Raw genomic sequence first — 22,683 nt, 5'->3', positions numbered from 1 at the left:
AATCTACACAAAATCATGTTGTTAATCAGACAGGTTTAATGGACAACAAATATTTGTTAGAATTATATAAAGTGGGGTCTTATTTTTTTCGTAACACAGAACAGAATCAGATAGTTAAGGTTTTATTTTGTTTCCTGACGAAAAATTATTTTGTTAACATCTGATTTTAATGAGAAGTTGATGAGAATAAGTTGTGTTAACATCTTTAGTCAGATAATGTTAATTCTACAGATCTAATGTAAAACATCTTTTAAAAATAACAAATACTTGACAGAATAATATAAAGTGGGGTCTTATTTTTCTTGTCTCTTCGTACTGAATCAGAAAATATAACTCGTTTTAATGTTTCTTGAAAAAAAGTTTTTTTTTAACTTTGATCATTCTACTGATTCAGAATCATTGTTAATCAGACAGATTTAATGGACAACAAATATTTGATAGAATTATATAAAGTGGGGTCTTATTTTAATTGTCTTGTCCAGCTGAGTCCATTGATATAAATATTGTTTATGTTTCTTGAAAAGAGTTTTTTTTTTTAACCTGACAGTTTTGATGGAAGTTCTGACATCTCACAACAAAACATGTTGTTTATTTGTTGTTTATGTAGAATATAAATACAAGTGTGACTGGTCATTTTATTCAGTTTTGACCACTGATTCATGTGATATATATTTTGTTTATATTTATTACACTACATTGTCCAGTTTATGACACAAGTTTTGATGTCTGTTATATGTTGATATTACAGTTGGGAAGGACACCATTAATGTGGGCGGCTGGGGGAGGACACCTGGAGGTAGTGATGTACCTCGCCAGTCAGGGCAGTCAATTAGAGGCCACAGACGACTTGGTAATGATAGATATAATGACCTTACTCTGAACAAACATCACTTTATACAGAATCTACACAAAATCATGTTGTTAATCAGACAGGTTTAATGGACAACAAATATTTGTTAGAATTATATAAAGTGGGGTCTCATTTTATTCGTAACACAGAACTGAATCAGATAGTAAAGGTTTTATTTTGTTTCCTGACAAAAAATTATTTTGTTAACATCTGATTTTAATGAGAAGTTGATGAGAACATGTTCAATGTGTTAACATCTTTAGTCTGACAGATAATGTTAATTCTACAGATCTAATGTAAAACATCTTTTAAAAATAATAAATACTTGACAGAATTATATAAAGTTGGGTCTCAATTTTCTTATCTCTTCGTCCTGAATCAGAAAATATAACTGGTTTTTATGTTCCTTTTTTTTCAACTTTGATTATTCTACAAAATCAACATAAAATCATGTTGTTAACCAGATAGGTTAAATGGACAACAAATACTTGTTAGAATTATATTAAATAGGGTTTGCTATTATTTTTTCATGTTTTGTAGAACTGAATCAGAAAATATATATTTAGTTTATAATCTTAATCTACCATTTATCAGTTTATACACAAGTATAATTGGATATTTTCTTAGCCAATGTTATATTTCTTACATTTAGATAAATTGTTTGACACCTCTCTTGATTTATTATCACACACCATTAACATGTTTATATATTATATTGTTATAGTTTGGAGAAACAGCTTTACATCATGCTGCTAAGTATGGACGGATTGATGTAACAAAATGGTTAATAGATCAAGGATGCAGTCCTTGGGTGAAATCAGAACAGGTAACATTCATTTTTATTCGCGATCTTTCTTAACAAAAAATGTATACATTTTAAATTGATATATAGAACAAAATTTCACTTGAATTTATGTGAAACAAGTATTTAACATGGTGTAGTCACTTGATTTACAAACATTAATCAGACCAACCCACAGACCACACTTTAAATCACCAATCAACACAGACAAATAATCAAAGTATTTAACATGGTGTAGTCACTTGATTTACAAACATTAATCATACAAACCCACAGACCACACTTTAAATCACCAATCAACATGGACAACCAATCAAAGTATTTAACATGGTGTAGTCACTAGAATTACAAACATTAATAAAACCGACCCACAGACCACACTTTAAATCACCAATCAACATGGACAACCAATCAAAGTATTAAACATGGTGTAGTCACTAGAATTACAAACATTAATAAAACAAACCCACAGACCACACTTTAAATCACCAATCAACATGGACAAATAATCAAAGTATTTAACATGGTGCAGTCACTTGATTTACAAACATTAATCAGACCAACCCACAGACCACAATTTAAATCACCAATCAACATGGACAAATAATCAAAGTATTTAACATGGTGTAGTCACTTGATTTACAAACATTTATCAAACCAACCCACAGACCAAACTTTAAATCACCAATCAACATGGACAAATATTCAAAATATTTAACATGGTGTAGTCACTTGATTTAAAAACATTAATCAGACCAACCCACAGACCACACTTTAAATCACCAATCAACACGGACAAATAATCAAAGTATTTAACATGGTGCAGTCACTTGATTTACAAACATTAATCAGACCAACCCACAGACCACACTTTAAATCACCAATCAACACGGACAAATAATCAAAATATTTAACATGGTGTAGTCACTTGATTTACAAACATTAATCAGACCAACCCACAGACCACACTTTAAATCACCAATCAACACAGACAAATAATCAAAGTATTTAACATGGTGTAGTCACTTGATTTACAAACATTAATCAGACCAACCCACAGACCACACTTTAAATCACCAATCAACATGGACAAATAATCAAAGTATTTAACATGGTGTAGTCACTTGATTTACAAACATTAATCATACCAACCCACAGACCACACTTTAAATAACCAATCAACACAGACAAATAACTAAAATATTTAACATGGTGAAGTCACTTGATTTACAAACATTAATCAGACCAACCCACAGACCACACTTCAAATCACCAATCAACACAGACAAATAATCAAAGTATTTAACCTGGTGTAGTCACTTGATTTACATACATTAATAAGACCAACCCACAGACCACACTTCATATGATGTCAACACACTGATCACCAATCAAATGTTAACACAATGACAACCAAAGTAATTAACATGGTGCAGTCACTTGAATAACAACTAATAACATGAGTCATAAAAACTGATATACCTTAATTCAAACAATGTCAACAAAGGGATAACCAATCAAAGCATGGCAATACAATGATCACCTAGCAATCACTACCAACACACCTTCCACCAATCATACATTACAAACACACCTTCCACCGATCATACATTACAAATACACCTTCCACCAATCATACATTACAAACACATCTTCCACCAATCATACATTACAAGCACACCTTCCACCAATCATACATTACAAACACATCTTCCACCAATCATACATTACAAACACACCTCCCACCAATCATACATTACAAATACACCTCCCACCAATCATACATTACAAACACACCTTCCACCAATCATACACTACCAACACACCTTCCACCAATCATACATTGCAAACACATCTTCCACCAATCATACACTACCAACACCCCTTCCACCAATCATACATTACAAATACACCTTCCACCAATCATACATTACAAACACATCTTCCACCAATCATACATTGCAAACACATCTTCCACCAATCATACATTATAAACACACTTTCCACCAATCATACATTACAAATACACCTTCCACCAATCATACATTACAAACACATCTTCCACCAATCATACATTACAAATACACCTTCCACCAATCATAAATTACAAACACATCTTCCACCAATCATACATTACAAATACACCTTCCACCAATCATACATTACAAACATACCTTCCACCAATCATACATTACAAATACACCTTCCACCAACAATACATTACAAATACACCTTCCACCAATCATACATTACAAACACATCTTCCACCAATCATACATTACAAACACACCTTCCACCAATCATACATTACAAATACACTTTCCACCAATCATATATAACAAACACACCTTCCACCAATCATACATTACAAACACATCTTCCACCAATCATACACTACCAACACACCTTCCACCAATCATACATTAAAAACAAACATTCCACCAATCATACATTACAAACACACCTTCCACCAATCATACATTACAAACACCCCTCCCACTAATCATACATTTCAAATACACCTTCCACCAATCATACATTACAAACACACCTCCCACCAATCATACATTACAAACACACCTTCCACCAATCATACATTACAAACACACCTTCCACCAATCATACATTACAAACACAACTCCCACCAATCATAGATTACAAACACACCTTTAACCAATCATACATCACAAACACACCTTCCACCAATCATACATTACAACCACATCTTCCACCAATCATACATTACAAACAAACATTCCACCAATCATACATTACAAACAAACATTCCACTAGTCATACATTACAAACACATCTTCCACAAATCATACATTACAAACACACCTTCCACCAATCATACATTACAAGCACACCTAACCAATCATACATTACAAACATACCTTCCACCAATCATACATTACAAACACACCGTCCACCAATCATACATTACAAACACATCTTCCACCAATCATACATTACAAACACATCTTCAACCAATCATACACTACAAACACACCTTCTGTCCAGCTTCAGGTTAAAGTTTTCACTTTTAACAATAGATTTGTATGCCCCATTAATGGGAATTATGTTTTCAAGTCTGTTCCTTTGTTCGTTCGTTCGTCTGTCTGTCCCGCTTCAGGTTAAAGTTTTTGTCGAAGTAGTTTTTGATGAAGTTGAAGTCCAACCAACTATAAACTTAGTAAATATGTTCCCTATGATATTATATTTCCAATTTTATTGCCAAATTAGAGCTTTTACCCCATTACATAATCCTTAACATAGTAAAAGATAGTGCTGATATGGCATCTGTATACTATGGACACATTCTTGTTTCCACATGTTTTACTTATTTCAATATATATGCAACTGGTATGACCCCTTAGATAGTAAATATTTCAGAAAAAAAGGTAGACAGAATACAGAGAGTCTGTATATTATAGTAATATAATCGTAGTTTTCACGTGGATAAACGCGAAAACATAATTGTCTCTAAGGAGGTATAACAGTTGTGGTTCTTGCGACCTAAAACCATGATATGGAGAACGCTCTGATTGGCTTATTCATTTTTCATTTTTGTAATCTATCATACGATTGGTTGTTCTTGTGCACGTTTAAAACCTGAAGTTTTATCCATGACTAATAGTTAGTCTGATAACGGAAACAATATCTGGACACCTATTTTGTCGTTTTTCTCCCAAAATAACTCAATCTGAATAGTCATAAGAATGGATGACAAATGCTCTATGCATGTTACCTAAAGAACGGAGGCATGATGATTAATTTATTGTGGAAGGAAGAGAAGCGACACACAAAATGAGGTCTTCTTGTTTAATAGTACAGATAGGTAAAATTTATTCAACAATTAGCTATTATTTATTGTTTTACAGTTTATAGAATAAAAGAAGATGTATATTTGTATGACTGATAAAAGAGTTTTTGATTGTATTTCAGGGTCAGACTCCCTATGATCTGGTAACAATGGAAAGCTTTGATGATTCTGAAAAGAAAAAGAAGAAGAAAGAAGTGATGGACTTCCTTAAGGTAGATATTTTTTCTTAGTAAAAAAGGGATATTCACAAATATGTCACAGATTGTTAGAGTCACAACAAACTTGGTACAAAGAAGTTACAATAAAACATTTGCCTTTAGTTGTCTATGTGGTATTTGTTGTCAGTTAACAATTTCAAGCTTGTTGCCTAATGTAGATGTTGGCATATGTGAAAGAAAAATGTTTGAAAACTGTGTACTCATCTGTTTGGATATCTTTTTGGTATTTGTTTTGTTGGCTTGCTGTCTTCTTGGTTGATACATCACATCTCCTTTTATTTAAGCAAAATATGTGCATTATGTATCAGTGTATGAAAAGATTATTTTAAATGTTTCTCTAACTCTATGGAAATTTATCCCTTTCCGAAACCCATTGTATAAAAAAATTTAATCAACGTGTGGTTGCCGGTGATCTCAAAAGATCATTGGATGATTTTAAGGGTCATCAGTTTTTAGCTCACCTGGCCAAAAGGGCCAAGTGAGCTTTTCTCATCACTTTGCGTCCGGCGTCCGTCGTCGTCCGGCGTTAGCTTTTACAAAAATCTTCTCCTCTGAAACTACTGGGCCAAATCAAACCAAACTTGGCCACAATCATCATTTGGGTATCTAGTTTAAAAAATGTGTGGCGTGACCCGGTCAACCAACCAAGATGGCCGCCACGGCTAAAAATAGAACATAGGGGTAAAATGCAGTTTTTGGCTTATAACTCAAAAACCAAAGCATTTAGAGCAAATCTGACAGGGGTAAAAATGTTTATCAGGTCAAGATCTATCTGCCCTGAAATTTTCAGATGAATCGGTCAATTGGTTGTTGGGTTGCTGCCCCTGAATTGGTAATTTTGAGGAAATTTTGCTGTTTTTGGTTATTATCTTGAATATTATTATAGATAGAGATAAACTGTAAGCAGCAATAATGTTCAGCAAAGTTAGATTTACAAATAAGTCAACATGACCAAAATGGTCAGTTGACCCGTTTAGGAGTTATTGCCCTTTATAGTCAATTTTTAACCATTTTTAGCTCACCTGGCCCAAAGGGCCAAGTGAGCTTTTCTCATCACTTTGCGTCCGGCGTCCGGCGTCCGTCGTCCGTCGTCCGTCGTCCGTCGTCCGTCGTCCGTCGTCGTCCGGCGTTAGCTTTTACAAAAATCTTCTCCTCTTAAACTACTGGGCCAAATCAAACCAAACTTGGCCACAATCATCATTGGGGTATCTAGTTTAAAAAATGTGTGGCGTGACCCGGTCAACCAACCAAGATGGCCGCCACGGCTAAAAATAGAACATAGGGGTAAAATGCAGTTTTTGGCTTATAACTCAAAAACCAAAGCATTTAGAGCAAATCTGACAGGGGTAAAAATGTTTATCAGGTCAAGATCTATCTGCCCTGAAATTTTCAGATGAATCGGTCAATTGGTTGTTGGGTTGCTGCCCCTGAATTGGTAATTTTGAGGAAATTTTGCTGTTTTTGGTTATTATCTTGAATATTATTATAGATAGAGATAAACTGTAAGCAGCAATAATGTTCAGCAAAGTTAGATTTACAAATAAGTCAACATGACCAAAATGGTCAGTTGACCCGTTTAGGAGTTATTGCCCTTTATAGTCAATTTTTAACCATTTTTAGCTCACCTGGCCCAAAGGGCCAAGTGAGCTTTTCTCATCACTTTGCGTCCGGCGTCCGGCGTCCGTCGTCCGTCGTCCGTCGTCGTCCGGCGTTAGCTTTTACAAAAATCTTCTCCTCTTAAACTACTGGGCCAAATCAAACCAAACTTGGCCACAATCATCATTGGGGTATCTAGTTTAAAAAATGTGTGGCGTGACCCGGTCAACCAACCAAGATGGCCGCCACGGCTAAAAATAGAACATAGGGGTAAAATGCAGTTTTTGGCTTATAACTCAAAAACCAAAGCATTTAGAGCAAATCTGACGAGGGATAAAAATGTTTATCAGGTCAAGATCTATCTGCCCTGAAATTTTCAGATGAATCGGTCAATTGGTTGTTGGGTTGCTGTCCCTGAATTGGTAATTTTGAGGAAATTTTGCTGTTTTTGGTTATTATCTTGAATATTATTATAGATAGAGATAAACTGTAAACAGCAATAATGTTCAGCAAAGTAAGATCTACAAATAAGTCAACATGACCAAAATGGTCAGTTGACCCGTTTAGGAGTTATTGCCCTTTATAGTCAATTTTTAACCATTTTTCGTAAATTAAAGTAGTCTTTTACAAAAATCTTCTCCTCTGAAACTACTGGGCCAAATTAATCCAAACTTGGCCACAATCATCTTTGGGGTATCTAGTTTAAAAAATGTGTGGCGTGACCTGGTCAACCAACTAAGATGGCCGCCACGGCTAAAAATAGAACATAGGGGTAAAATGCAGTTTTTGGCTTATAACTCAAAAACCAAAGCATTTTGAGGAAATATGACATGGGTAAAAATGTTTATCAGGTCAAGATCTATCTGCCCTGAAATTTTCAGTTGAATCAGTCAACCTGTTGTTGGGTTACTGCCCCTGAATTGGTAATTTTGAGGAAATTTTGCTGTTTTTGGTTATTATCTTGAATATTATTATAGATAGAGATAAACTGTAAACAGCAATAATGTTCAGCAAAGTAAGATCTACAATAAGTCAAAATGAACAAAATGGTCAGTTGACCCGTTTAGGAGTTATTGCCCTTTATAGTAAATTTTTAACCATTTTTCGTAAATTAATCTTTTACAAAAATCCTCTCCTCTGAAACTACTGGGCCAAACTAATCCAAACTTGGCCACAATCATCTTTGGGGTATCTAGTTTAAAAAATGTGTGGCATGACTTGGTCAATCAACTAAGATGGCCGCCATGGCTAAAAATAGAACATAGAGGTAAAATGCAGTTTTTGGCTTATAATTATGAAACCAAAGCATCTAGAGCAAATCTGTCAAGAAGTTAAATTGTTAATCAAGTCAATATCTATCTGCCCTGAATTTTTCAGATGAATTGGACAACTGGTTGTTGGGCAAAAATGTTGGGTTGCTGCCCTCCAATTGGTAATTTTTAAAGAAATTTTGCCGTTTTTGGTTATCTTGAATACTATTATAGATAGCAATAAACTGTAAACAGCAATAATGTTCAGCAAAGTAAGATCTACAAATAAGTCAACATGACCTAAATAGTCAATTGACCCCTTAAGGAGTTATTGCCCTTTATAGTCAATTTTTAACAATTTTCATTCATTTGGTAAATTTATGTAAATTTTTACCAAATATAGTTCTCTGTTACTAATGGGCAAAGTTCATTATAGATATAATTGTAAGAAGCAAAATCGTTCAGGAAAGTAAAAACTTCAAACACATCACCATCACCAAAATACAATTTTGTCATGAATCCATCTGTGTCCATTGTTTAATATTCACATAGACCAAGGTGAGCGACACAGGCTCTTTAGAGCCTCTAGTTTGTAAATTAAAGTAATCTTTTACAAAATCTTCTCCTCTGAAACTACTGGGCCAAATTAATCCATTCTTGGCCACAATCATCTTTGGGGTATCTAGTTTAAAAAATGTGTGGCATGACTTGGTCAACAGACCAAGATGGCCGCCACGGCTAAAAATAGAATATAGGGGTAAAATGCAGTTTTTGGCTTATAACTCAAAAACCAAAGCATTTTGAGGAAATTTGACAGGGGTAAAAATGTTTATCAGGTCAAGATCTATCTGCCCTGAAATTTTCAGATGAATCGGTCAATTGGTTGTTGGGTTGCTGCCCCTGAATTGGTAATTTTGAGGAAATTTTGCTGTTTTTGGTTATTATCTTGAATATTATTATAGATAGAGATAAACTGTGAACAGCAATAATGTTCAGCAAAGTAAGATCTACAAATAAGTCAACATGACCAAAATGGTCAGTTGATCCGTTTAGGAGTTATTGCCCTTTATAGTCAATTTTTAACCATTTTTCGTAAATTAAAGTAATCTTTTACAAAAATCTTCTCCTCTGAAACTACTAGGCCAAATTAATCCAAACTTGGCCACAATCATCTTTGGGGTTTCTAGTTTAAAAAATGTGTGGCGTGGCCTGGTCAACCAACTAAGATATACGCCACAGCTAAAAATAGAACATAGGGGTAAAATGCAGTTTTTGGCTTATAACTCAAAAACTAAAGCATTTTGAGGAAATCTAACATGGCATAAAAATGTTTATCAGGTCAAGATCTATCTGCCCTGAAATTTTCAGTTGAATCAGTCAACCCGTTGTTGGGTTGCTGCCCCTGAATTGGTAATTTTGAGGAAATTTTGCTGTTTTTGGTTATTATCTTGAATATTATTATAGATAGAGATAAACTGTAAACATCAATAATGTTCAGCAAACTTAGATTTACAAATAAGTCAACATGACCGAAATGGTCAGTTGACCCCTTTAGGAGTTATTGCCCTTTATAGTCAATGTTTAACCATTTTTCATAAATCTAAGTAATCTTTTACAAAATCTCCACTGAAACTACTAGGCCACAATCATCTTTGGGGTATCTAGTTTGAAAAATGTGTTCGATGACCTGGCCATTCAACAAAGATGGCCGCCATGGCTAAAAATAGAACATAGGGGTAAAATGCAGTTTTTGGCTTATAACTATGAAAACAAAGCATTTAGAGCAAATCTGACATGAAGTTAAATTGTTAATCAAGTCAATATTTATCTGCCCTGAATTTTTCAGATAAATTGGACAACTGGTTGTTGGGTTGCTGCCCTCCAATTGGTAATTTCTAAAGAAATTTTGCCGTTTTTGGTTATCTTGAATACTATTATAGGTAGCGATAAACTGTAAACAGCAATAATGTTCAGCAAAGTAAGATCTACAAGTAAGTCAACATGACTTAAATGGTCAATTGACCCCTTAAGGAGTTATTGCCCTTTATAGTCAATTTTTAACAATTTTCATTAATTTGGTAAATTTAGGTAAATTTTTACCAAATATAGTTCTCTGTTACTAATGGGCAAAGTTCATTATAGATATAATTGTAAGAAGCAAAATCGTTCAGTAAAGTAAGAACTTCAAACACATCACCATCACCAAAATACAATTTTGTCATGAATCCATTTGTGTCCTTTGTTTGATATGCACATAGACCAAGGTGAGCGACACAGGCTCTTTAGAGCCTCTAGTTTAGCTAACCGGATGAATCAAAATATGCTAACAGGTGTTAATGAAATTGACAACTTCATGGAATGTGAAAGGCACACGAAGGGGATTTTCGTTTAACAAAAAAAGAAAAATTTGTTTTTAATCATTAGAGAAACAGATTCTTACATAGTTACTCGTGGATCATCGTGTTTATCCAATCTCGATAGTTAAATTATAACTGAGGCTCTGACTTTAAAATTGATAATTTAACTATCTCGATTGGATATATCAGATAATCCACTGTTATCTATGTAAGAATCTATATGTATGTAAGTATGTGATAAACATATATATAAATGCTCTTCTTTACATCATTTTTTACATGTGTAGAAAAACCTGTGTAAAATCTTTTACAATCTAATATAAATACAATTACAAGTTAATCACAACATTATTAAATATGCTAAAATCTACCATCATTTTGTATTGCATATAAGAAAAACAAATTATCATGACTAGTAAAGGATAATGATTTTTTTTCAGTGCGTGCAAATACAAATATTTGAGACATTATTTGTAGCTATAGTAATGATGCTCTCAAAATTCATATTAGTTATAAATGTAACCTCAATTTTAATATTTTGATTAATTTTTCCACGTTTAATTAAAAAAAAAAGTAAACCTGTGTACAGTAGTTTATATACATACATATGCAGATACAGTGAGGTATTTTCAGTTTGAACCTGGTACACAAATAAAGCAAGTTATTTATAAATTTGAATACATCATGAATCTTGTCCTTTGTGATTTATTTGTATGCTAATCAAATATAACAGTATTATAACAAGAAGAAGATGCATAACCCTTATAATGTAAATAGACTTTTTTGTGGTTTGTAAAAGATTTTACAGATGTTGTTTTGATTGTTTTTATGCCCAAGCGAAAAAATGTTGGGGGAGCATATTAATCTACCCCTGTCTGTCCGTCCGTCCATCTGTTTGTCGTTCGTCTGTCCGGATTAGGATACATTGTTCGTCCGGCTATCTCCTCCTACAGTTTTGAAGGTACAACTTTAATATTTGAAGGATGTTCATAAACATCAAAAAGGTGTGCATGGCCATAGGGTTTTGATTTTTTTCAAATATTCTGAAAATGACAGGTAGTTGGACTTAGTCATTTTTTTTGGTACTAACTGCACAAAGAGATCATGGTTTGTCCGTCTATCTCCTACTACAGTTACATCATCATACATAATGTTAAATTTATAATTTCCTATGGTCAGGCGGAGGCATCATTTGTGTCTTACAGACAGCGTAACAATTTCAAGTTGTATGCCAACATTACTGTTTGTCAAATCTAAAATATGTGGAACTATACTCGTGCATATGGCAGAGCAGAAAAGGAGGTGGGGGGCATTGTCCATATCTAGTATTGTGCATAGTCATGTTTACATTTTTTCATGGTTTTTTGCTCACCTGTCCTGAAGGGCCAAAACAGTGTTTGTCATCACTTTTTGTCCATTTCAAACTGATACGTCAGATATTTTCAAACTGATATGTTATTATGATGTGTTGTTGCACCATTGTCTCAAGTTTAGGGGGAGTAAGCACTCACAAACCTGTTTAACCACCACATTATGTATGTGCATGTTCCAAGTCTGAAGCCTGTACTTCACCGGTTGTTTTTGGTTGCTGTCTGATATATTTGTTTTTCGATTATTGATTGCTCGATATCAAACTGTTGATTTTCTCGTCTTAATGGCTTTACATTTTACCGTGGACACACCAAGTTAATGAATTGTTATGTGATATCAGATTGTTTATTCTTTTGTAGACTGACATGTTAAAGACTCCAGAAGGTAAGTCTAGTTATGATCTGCCAGTATTCTTGTCTATCATTCCGTTATTTAAGAATAAAGTGTTTTTCCTGTAGAAAGTTTTTGGATGTCTGCTTTATTAAACTTCTGATCGGGGATAAAAGAAGGTTGGGGGTTGAGATATCAAAACACTAATTTAAAACTTCAATATATTCATGTGCTGTCCCAAATCAGAAATCCTTAAAAGAGTTGTATTTATGCTATACCTTTTTCGTTATTTTCAGAATTTGGTGTTTATGGCAGATCTTGTGTTGTATCTGTTTAAAACAACATCTATACTATTTGTTCTGCACCAGATACGGATGTCCACATTAAATTTCTTTCACTGATACTTTTGACCAATTTAAAAAAAAAGCAACAGAATGTAAATGAAAAAAGTAAAATTAGTACAGTTAATATGTTATGCTCGTGCATATTCACAATATACAGACTTCATTTGATTAATTTTTCAATCTGTTTACATTTACTAAACATGTGTCTTTCTACAGACTGATATTATCTTCGAAAGTTAATATTGACCACAGCTTCTTCAAACCAATCTCCTGTATTGTTAAATGTTTCAAAAATAACTTGTGCTCCCTGACCAATTAAATATAACAGTAATGCCCATGTCTGTCCTCCCCAGAAACATTAGAAGCTGTCATGTGATACTAAAAAAATTTCTTCAATTTTATACATCTTTGTGAAAGTAAAGATTGTTCCCCATAACTGCTCTAACACAGCAATGAGAAAAAAAAAGACTTAAATTAACACTACCTTAATTCTACAGTCACCATTACAAATTGGTTGACTGATATACGATGTGTCTGTGTCTTTACTCACTGATTTTGTAAATATTTAAATACCATTAAAGTCCTCTGATCTGTTATTTATTGATTGAATCCTTTTTTCGAATGTGACTTTTTACTAAGTGTGAATTTGCATGGCGGGTGATGTTTGCATAACAGGAGACGCTTACCATGTCGATGCACCTTTTGAGTTCATAGGGTTCCCTCAGTTTCTGTTTGTTACCTTGATCTCTTTCTAATCGATTTTCAAAATTTGAGCATCAATAAACTACTGTTTCCTTTATTTATAGGTGTTATTCCCCTTTAATTGCCAATTTGCGGTTAAGGACACAATTTTGAATTGATCAGATTATTATTTTAAAATGAACATATATCTTCCTGACAGAGTTGGCCAAAATGATACATTCCTGATTTTATGGTTTGTTAGATGATTGGTCAAATTATTTGTTCCATATATGATCAAAGTTTGAATGGATAATACATTGAGGGTTGTTAAAAAAAGTGTCATCTAGATGATAGGATGCAACACCTGCTTGCTATAGGAATTCTTTAGTTCTGATTGGCCAAACTTCCTGAAGCTTTTTTGAAGCTACACGAACACAGTGAGATCATCAGATATGGACATCTGAAAATAAATTTTAATATACATTGTTCATTATTTTCTATTTTTGGAATACATACCAGTAAAAGTTTATTTTGACATTACAAGACCTAAAACAAAAATGGATGTTAATATCTATCACCATGGTAGGCAATGGGATTTTAAAAATCCTTTTTATAAGGAGGTATTTTAACATCAATAGTAACTTTTATGTTTATATTTGTATACCTCCGAGATTTTTTAAAAGAAAGGATATTTAAAAAGTCACATAAAGACCCATCTCTGACCAAGAAGAACATCACTATATCATTAAGTGGTAAATTGGAAAAATTAATTGTTAAAGAAGCATTAGCTACAAATTCGATAAGTAATCTAAACAGTTGGACGGCAAACGATTTAATGGCTTCTTATGTCAAGACATTGGTCACGTGACAGAAGGTTGGAGTTTGGAGTTTCTTTTGTAAACGTGCATGCCTTGTGGTTTTTTTACTACCACAAAAAATTTGCGGCCGTATATTGGTATTGCGTCGTCCGAAGACACTAAGTTTCCAGACAATAACTTTAGTTTAAGTGAATGGATCTCCATGAAATTTAAACACAAGGTTTGAAACCACAAAAGGAAGGTCGGGATTGGTTTTGGGGAATATGGTCCCAACAGTTTAGGAATTAACAGCCTAAAAAGGGGTCCAAATGCGCATTTTTGTCGAGCCTGCAACTTTTGTTGCAGAAAGCTCGACATAGGGATAGTGATCCGGTGGCGGCTACGGCGGCAGCGTTAGCTAACTTTTTAAAAGCTTTATATTTTAGAAGGTGGAAGACCTGGATGCTTCATACTTTGTATATAGATGCCTCATGTTACGAAGTTTCCGTCAGTCACATGTCAAATGTCCTTGACCTCATTTTCATGGTTCAGTGACCACTTGAAAAAAAGTTCAGATTTTTGTAATGTTGAATTCTCTCTTATTATAATTAATAGGGTAATTATATTTGGTATGTGCGTACCTTGCAAGGTCCTCATGCCTGTCAGACAGTTTTCACTTGACCTCGACCTTATTTCATGGATCAGTGAACAAGGTTAAGTTTTGGTGGTCAAGTCCATATCTCAGATACTATAAGCAATAGGACTAGTATATTCGCTGTATGGAAGGGCTGTAAGGTGTACATGTCCAACTGGCAGGTGTCATCCAACCTTGACCTCATTTTCATGGTTCAGTGGTTATAGTTAAGTTTTTGTGTTTTGGCCTGTTTTTCTTTTACTTAATGCAATAGATCAACTATATTTGTTGTATGGAATGATTGTAAGGTGTACATGTCTAGCGGGCAGATGTCATCTGACCTTGACCTCATTTTCTTGGTTGAGTGGTCAAAGTTAAGTTTTTGAGTTTTGGTCTTTCTATCTAATACAATATGTCATAGGTCAACTATATTTGGTGTATGGAAATATTTTATGATCTTTGTCAGTCACGCAGGTTTTATTTGACCTCGACCTCATTTTCACGGTTCACTGCTCAGTGTTAAGTTTTTGTGTTTTGGTCTATTTTTCTTAAACTATAAGTAATAGGTCAACTATATTTGTTGTATGGAAGCATTGTTAGCTGTACATGTCTGTCTGGCATGGTTCATCTGAAATTGACCTCATTTTCATGGTTCATTGGTCTTTGTTTAGTTATCTTGGTTAATAAGTTTATGTGGCAGTTTTTAATAAAGCTTTATACTTACGACTATCAGCATAATATCAATGATTAGTAAAGAAGGCAAGACATTTCAGCGTGTGCACTCTTGTTTCTAGTTTCCAGACAATAACTTGTGTGTAAGTGTATGGATCTTTTTGAAATTTTGTACCACAAGGTTCCATACCAAAAAAGGAAGGTTAGGATTGATTTTGGGGGTTATGGCCCTAACTGTTTAGGAATTAGGGACCAAAAGGGGCCAACAACAATACTTTTCTAATACTTTGTATAAATTACTTATTTCTTGAACAATTTCAATGGGGTTTTATTCTTGAATTATTTGGGTTCTTTAGTATGGTGATTCTTACCGTGTATTAAGTTTTTGGATTTTGGGCCCCTTTTAAAACTGGTCCACATTGAGGTCCAAAGGGTCCAAAATTAAACTTTGTTTGATTTCATAACAAATTGAATTATTGGGGTTTCTTTGATATGCCAAATCTAACCGTGTTTTAAGTTTGTTTTTTTTTATATTGGGCCCCGTTTTTAAATTGGTCCACATTGAGGTCCAAAGGGTCCAACATTAAAATTTGTTTGATTTCATCAAAAACTTATGTATTGGGGTTCTTTGATATGCCGAATCTAAAATGTGTATTTAGATTCTTAATATTTGGTCCCCTTTACAAATTGTTCTACATTAAGGTTCAAAGGGTCCAAATTTAACTTAGTTTGATTGAAGAAAAAATAGAATTTTTGGGATTCTTTGATATGCTGAATCCAAACCTGTAATTAGATTGTTGATTTTGGGCTCAGTTTTCAAGTTGGTCCAAATTGGGGTCCAAAATTAAACTTTGTTTGATTTCAACAAAAATTGAATAGATGGGGTTCTTTGATATGCTGAATCTATCCGTGTATTAAGTTTTTGGATGTTTGGCCCCGTTTTTAAATTGGTCCACATTGAGGTCCAAAGGGTCAAAAATTAAACTTTGTTTGATTTCTTCACAAATTTATTTATTGGGGTTTCTTTGATACGCCAAATCTAACCGTGTATTAAGTTTTTTGATTTTGTGCCCCGTTTTTGAATTGGTCCACATTGAGGTCCAAAGGGTCTAAAATTAAACTGTGTTTGATTTCAACAAAAATTGAATATATAGGGTTCTTTGATATGCTGAATCTATCCGTGTATTAAGTTGTTGGATGTAGGGCTTGTTTTTAAATTGGTCCACATTGAGTTCCAAAGGGTCCAAAATTAAACTTTGTTTGATTTCATCACAAATTGAATTATTGGGCGTTTCTTTAATATGCCGAATCTAACCGTGTATTAAGTTTTTTTTGATTTTGGGCCCTGTGTTTAAATTGGTCCACATTGAGGTCCAAAGGGTCCAAAATTAAACTTTGTTTGATTTCATCAAAAATTTATTTATTGGGGTTCTTTGATATGCCGAATCTATCTTTATATATATATATATATATATATATATATATATATACCACTCGTCTAAAAATCAACCCAACAATGTTAGATCTGTAAATTTGCTTTCGCAAATTTTTGGTTCTTTCCTCGCCGGGATTCGAACCCATGCTACTGTGATATCGTGACACCAAATCGCCTGCACTGCAGCCGTCCCGCTAGACCACACGACCACCTGGGCTCTCAAAAAAAGAGCTTTCGCTGGCCATGTGTTACCTTTCCACGTCAGTTTTAATCTAGCGGCGTACTACAGTACATGATATATAAGGCATGAAGATGTTATTGTTACAGATCAGCTAAATTATCTATAGTAAAGGATCCTACAAATTAATGTAAGATACAGTCACAGAAAATAGTTATATTCATAAGTACGTCTGAGTCAGTGACAACCCCACAACAGATGTATCCATCGGATCGCCATCAATGATGGTGATACATGGCTGTGTACATAATGTATATACAACTCGTCTAAACATCAACCCAACAATGTTAGATCTGTAAATTTGCTTTCGCAAATTTTTGGTTCTTCCCTCGCTGGGATTCGAACCCATATATATGTATATATATATATAATATTGCGCAATAGCAAGAAATTTTCTATTTAATTCATAGGTTAATTATATTTGGTATGTGCGTACCTTGCAAGGTCCTCATGCCTGTCAGACAGTTTTCACTTGACCTTGGTTTTGCGCAATAGCAAGAAATATTCAATTGCACAGTATTGTCCCGTTTTTGAATTGGTCCACATTGAGGTCCAAAGTGTCCAAAATTAAACTTTGTTTGATTTTAACAAAAATTGTATATATGGGGTTCTTTGATATACTGAATCTATCCGTGTATTAAGTTTTTGGATGTAGGGCTCGTTTTTAAATTGGTCCACATTGAGGTCCAAAGGGTCCAAAATTAAACTTTGTTTGATTTCATCAAAAAATGATTTATTGGGGTTCTTTGATATGAAAAATCTAACCGTGTATTTTGATTCTTAATTTTTGGTCTCCTTTTCAAATTGTTCTACAATACAGTCCAAAGGGTCCAAAAATATTGAATTCTTTGGATTCTTTGATATGTTGAATCTAAACATGTAATTAGATTTTTGATTATGAGCCCAGTTTTCATGTTGGTCCAAATCGGGGTACAAAATTAAACTTTGTTTGATTTCAACAAAAATTGAATATATGGGGTTCTTTAATATGCTGAATCTATCCGTGTATTAAGTTTTTGGATGTTGGGCCCCATTTTTAAATTGGTCCACATTGAGGTCCAAAGGGTCTATAATTAAACGTTGTTTGATTTCATAAAAAAATAAATTACTGGGGTTCTTTGATATGCCGAATCTAACCGTTTATTTAGACTTTAAATTTTTGGTCTCGTTTTCAATCGATCTACATTAAGGTCCAAAGGGTCCAAAATTAAACTTAGTTTGATTTTAACAAAAAATGAATTCTTGGGGTTCTTTGATATGCTGAATTTAAACATGTATTTAGATTTTTGATTATGAGTCCAGTTTTCAAGTTGGTCCAAATCTTTAATTTTTACAGAATATACTATGTTAAATCGTTTAACGGGTAAAGGAACCTATGAATCTTATGACATGCGCTGTATGGTGACTGGCCAGTTCGCCGTCGGAAAATCTACTCTGGTGAAGCTATTAGTGGGGGACATCATTCCCGAAGGGAGACATCCTACAGATGGTATCTCTCTCCTTGAAGGTCGATGTGGCCTTGACGTCCAGACAAGAGAATGGATTCTTATAAATCCAGGTAAGAGGTGAAATATACAAAATGTTTGTTTATGCCCCTGTCGCATCGGAGGGGAAATTAAGTCTTACCCTTGTCCGTCTGTACGTCTGTCCGAGCATTATGTGAAGTTCGGACATGCATCCCAAAATTAGTGTCTGTACTCTTACATTAGTTTGCCTCAACCAAATTTGTATGCCCCACTTACGATAGTAGATGGGCATTATGTTTTCTGGTCTGTTCGCTCATTTGATCGTCCGTCCGTTCGTCTGTCCCGCTTCAGGTTAAAGTTATTGGTCAAGGTAGTTTTTGATGAAGTTGAAGTCCAATCAACTTGAAACTTAGTACACATGTTACATATGATGTGATCTTTCTAATTTAAATGCCAAATTAGATTTTTCACCACAATTTCACAGTCCACTGAACATAGAAAATGATAGTGCAAGTTTCAGGTTAAAGTTTTTGGTGAAGGTAGTTTTTGATGAAGTTGAAGTCCAATCAACTTGAAACTAAGTACACATGTTCCGTATGATATGATCTTTCTAAAAAAATGATCATGCGAATGGGGCATTCGTGTTCTATGGACACATTCTTGTTTGAAACTGATATACGATGCTCATTACCACAAAACTAACAACAATTTTGAATTTTGGTGGCGTCCATTTTAACGTTCTTGAGTTAAAACATTATATGCAAACAGGGCATCATGTGTGTCCCATGGACACATTCTCAATCTATTTTAAAAGATATAAGATGACCCGGCCCTTTAACAGTGCACAGTTTTTAACACATTTTTCTAACGACAAGTGCCTTGGTAACGATCGCTTTGAGGGTTCTTCTCAAAAAAACAGTTTTGACGACCTTGAAACGTGGACGTGTCTGAAAGCACCCTTTACCAATGTCAACAAGCAATGCAAAACTTTCCATGTAAAAATGGAAATACGGTCAGAAATACAGAGTGGTTTGTTGATTTTTCACATAAAATTTTAGATATAAGGACAGAAATATACATGATATAAGAATAAAGCATAACAATAAAAAAAAAAAATAAAAAAAATATTGACATGTTGTTGTACGACTGCCAATGACGCAATGTTTACCCGTAAACAAACTGTTAGAGAGGACTGCAATGTTAACAACTGCATGTCAAAAACAAGTAAAACCCATATATAGTATACTATGAAGGTGTCGGAGTTCATCTGCACGCTATCTGTTTTGCCTATTACTACATTTTGTCACTGTTAAAAATTCTTCTTTTTTAACATGAAATATTTTCATTTACAAGTTTTGTCAGGAATTTATTCCGAATATGTGAAATATTTTCTCACTGCAAAATTTTGGTAATAGTTAGGTATTTTCTGAAACAGTTTTGAACATAACAATTTTCCAGCAAAGACTAAATACTTGACAGTCACATCTAAAATTAATTTACAGATGTATATACTTTATCAAATCATGGGCACGAAAAGGCACTTTAAAACAACCACTGTCCTCTAACTGGAATTTTTGTTGTTGTATTTGTTAGCGTAAAGAGGATTTATAACAAATTCTTTCATATCAGGCCAAAAAAATATATATGTCTGTTTAAGATTACATAATTTAAATAAATAAATAAGGTAGGTCTGTATTTCTGTTTTATTTTATTTTTTCATTTTATTTTTTGTGTCATGATTTTGAGTCATGCGGTTTCGTCTTGTTGTGGTCCGAGTTGATCATGGGTAGAGTTTACCCGTATTTTTAATGATTGGATTGTTTCCCTTTGTTATAGGTTGGAAAAAATGATGGCAAAGTGTTCATTTCATCACACGAGTCGCGAATTTCCTTAAAACAGCTGTCATATTCACGATTGTGAACATTAGGATATAATTCTTAATGATTTGCATATCTATAAATACTTCAATTGGATTGGTCAATTAGAATTTTTCTCTAAGTTTACACTTCGATAAACCATGTTTCCGAAACTACTTTTGTAATCTATTCATGCGCGATACACAAGCTTGCAGTGATCCCGGGATTTTCAGCAAATTGAGATTAAAAAACAATTGCATAACAGTTATGACTATTCTAGTGCATATATAACAAAAAAAGAAATAAATTTATTGCACTAAAGCTTCGAAAATGTACAAAAATTAAATTTAATAAAATTCCGCGAAATTTCATGAATGATTTGGCGAATTTACGTCATGGCAAAACACGACGTCATACGAATGGAAATTTTCAAGGGAAATATTATTTCGTTACGTGTACGCTTTAAATTCGGATAAAATTTAATTAAAATGAAGTTTTTGAGGTAGGTGCTATTTCATTTAAGATTCCGTTGTATTTATTGGACATTTATGGTTTTTAGAAAGTCAAGATGGCGGCGTACTCCTTAGTTACGACTTGCCATTGTGCTTTTGATGGTAAAAATATATAGTAGCCATCAACAACAAAAATGTTTTGCTGAAGAATTATAAGGATTAAACACATATTGGCAATACTAACTTCACTTTTGACACGAGTTCAGTTTATTTTTCACTTTACGATGGAAATAAAATGACTTAGGGTCGGCGCTGAAAAGTAGGGTAGGTTGGATAACAGTAAACAGACAGATATTTCGTTTTTGCCTTATAATTCAATGATCTCCGGAACTTAACATAAATCCTCGGGGTTTTCTATTTATGATATTTTCTTTTACTTGTTTTGATATTTGTTATTTTGTATTTTATGTTTTATCTATCAATGTGCCAACCGAGTTCGCATTAAAAAAGAGGAAATATCAGCGTAAAAATGTTAACAATTGAATAAGAATGTGTTATCACAATAGACTACCGGAACTCGAGCAACACATTTCACTAAATTGATTATTTGTTTTACCCAGAAAAAACAGGTCTATGCAATTATCCCTCAATACTGCATGCTTTGCGGAGAAGCACAAAATCTTTGGTTTGAATAAGTCGGGATTCAGCCTATGACACATGCAGTCTACCGGGCAATTCCAAACACTACCAGCTAAAGGCCGTATATACACAAAATGTAATTACTACTTACTTGGTTCAGGAAAAGTTGGGATTGGAATTCTAAATCTCCGTGCAGTACACAGGAACGCTATATTAGATGATGTCCGCAAACTTTAACTTCTGTCATATTTGTTGACATGCGTATTTTTTTTTTTTTTTGAAAAGCGAAGCTAATAAGGAAAGTTCTTGATTTCAAAAAATGAAAGTGTATATTAGCATGTCATTGCATCAAAAATTATGAATGGCAATTTTCTAAATGATTTGTGAACACTGGTTTGACCAACTTGCGGCAAAGTAACATCTTATCGGTAAAGGATGATAATAAGGAGATGACTTTTTAAACTGCACACGTCTGGTTAACATCAGACCTTGACCTCATTTCATCGTTCATTGATCAAGGTTTAGTTTTCCTGCTTAAGTCTTTTTCTTCAAAACTATAAGCAATAGGTCAACTTTATTTAGTGTATTGAATGATTGAAAGGTGAACATGTATTTCCCGTTTGGTTTATCTGACCTTAACCTAATTTTCTTTGATCATGTTAAAGTTATGTGATACTTGTAGTAGACTTTATATTTATGACTATCAACATAAAATCAATGGTCAGTAAAGAAGGCGAGACATTTCAGCCTGAGCACTCCTGTTACCCTTTTTTGCATTTTCGTTGAAATCAAAGTAGATAAACGGTATGGTTCGTGAGTAATCAATGATATAAGGATTTAATTTGATACCATTGAAAGATGGTTTTTAC

The 22,683-nt window shown here is 33.8% G+C and overlaps 1 protein-coding gene across 1 annotated transcript in view; it reads left to right on the top strand.

Annotated features, from left to right (window-relative positions):
- The first annotated feature begins 802 nt into the window (after window positions 1–802).
- LOC143084318 (uncharacterized) overlaps window positions 803–22,683 on the top strand; it is an 80,610-nt gene continuing 58,729 nt past the window's right edge. Inside the window, exons 1-5 of the mRNA XM_076260730.1 lie at window positions 803–850; window positions 1,575–1,676; window positions 5,601–5,690; window positions 12,630–12,654; window positions 18,738–18,959. Of these exons, the coding sequence (XP_076116845.1) occupies window positions 803–850; window positions 1,575–1,676; window positions 5,601–5,690; window positions 12,630–12,654; window positions 18,738–18,959 (487 nt within the window). The remainder of the gene's footprint in view (window positions 851–1,574; window positions 1,677–5,600; window positions 5,691–12,629; window positions 12,655–18,737; window positions 18,960–22,683) is intronic.

The sequence above is a fragment of the Mytilus galloprovincialis genome, chromosome 7, assembly GCF_965363235.1.
Source record: "Mytilus galloprovincialis chromosome 7, xbMytGall1.hap1.1, whole genome shotgun sequence".
Lineage (NCBI taxonomy): Eukaryota > Metazoa > Mollusca > Bivalvia > Mytilida > Mytilidae > Mytilus > Mytilus galloprovincialis.
The sequence above is the reverse complement of the archived record's forward strand: the minus strand, read 5'-3'. Positions and strand labels throughout refer to the sequence as shown.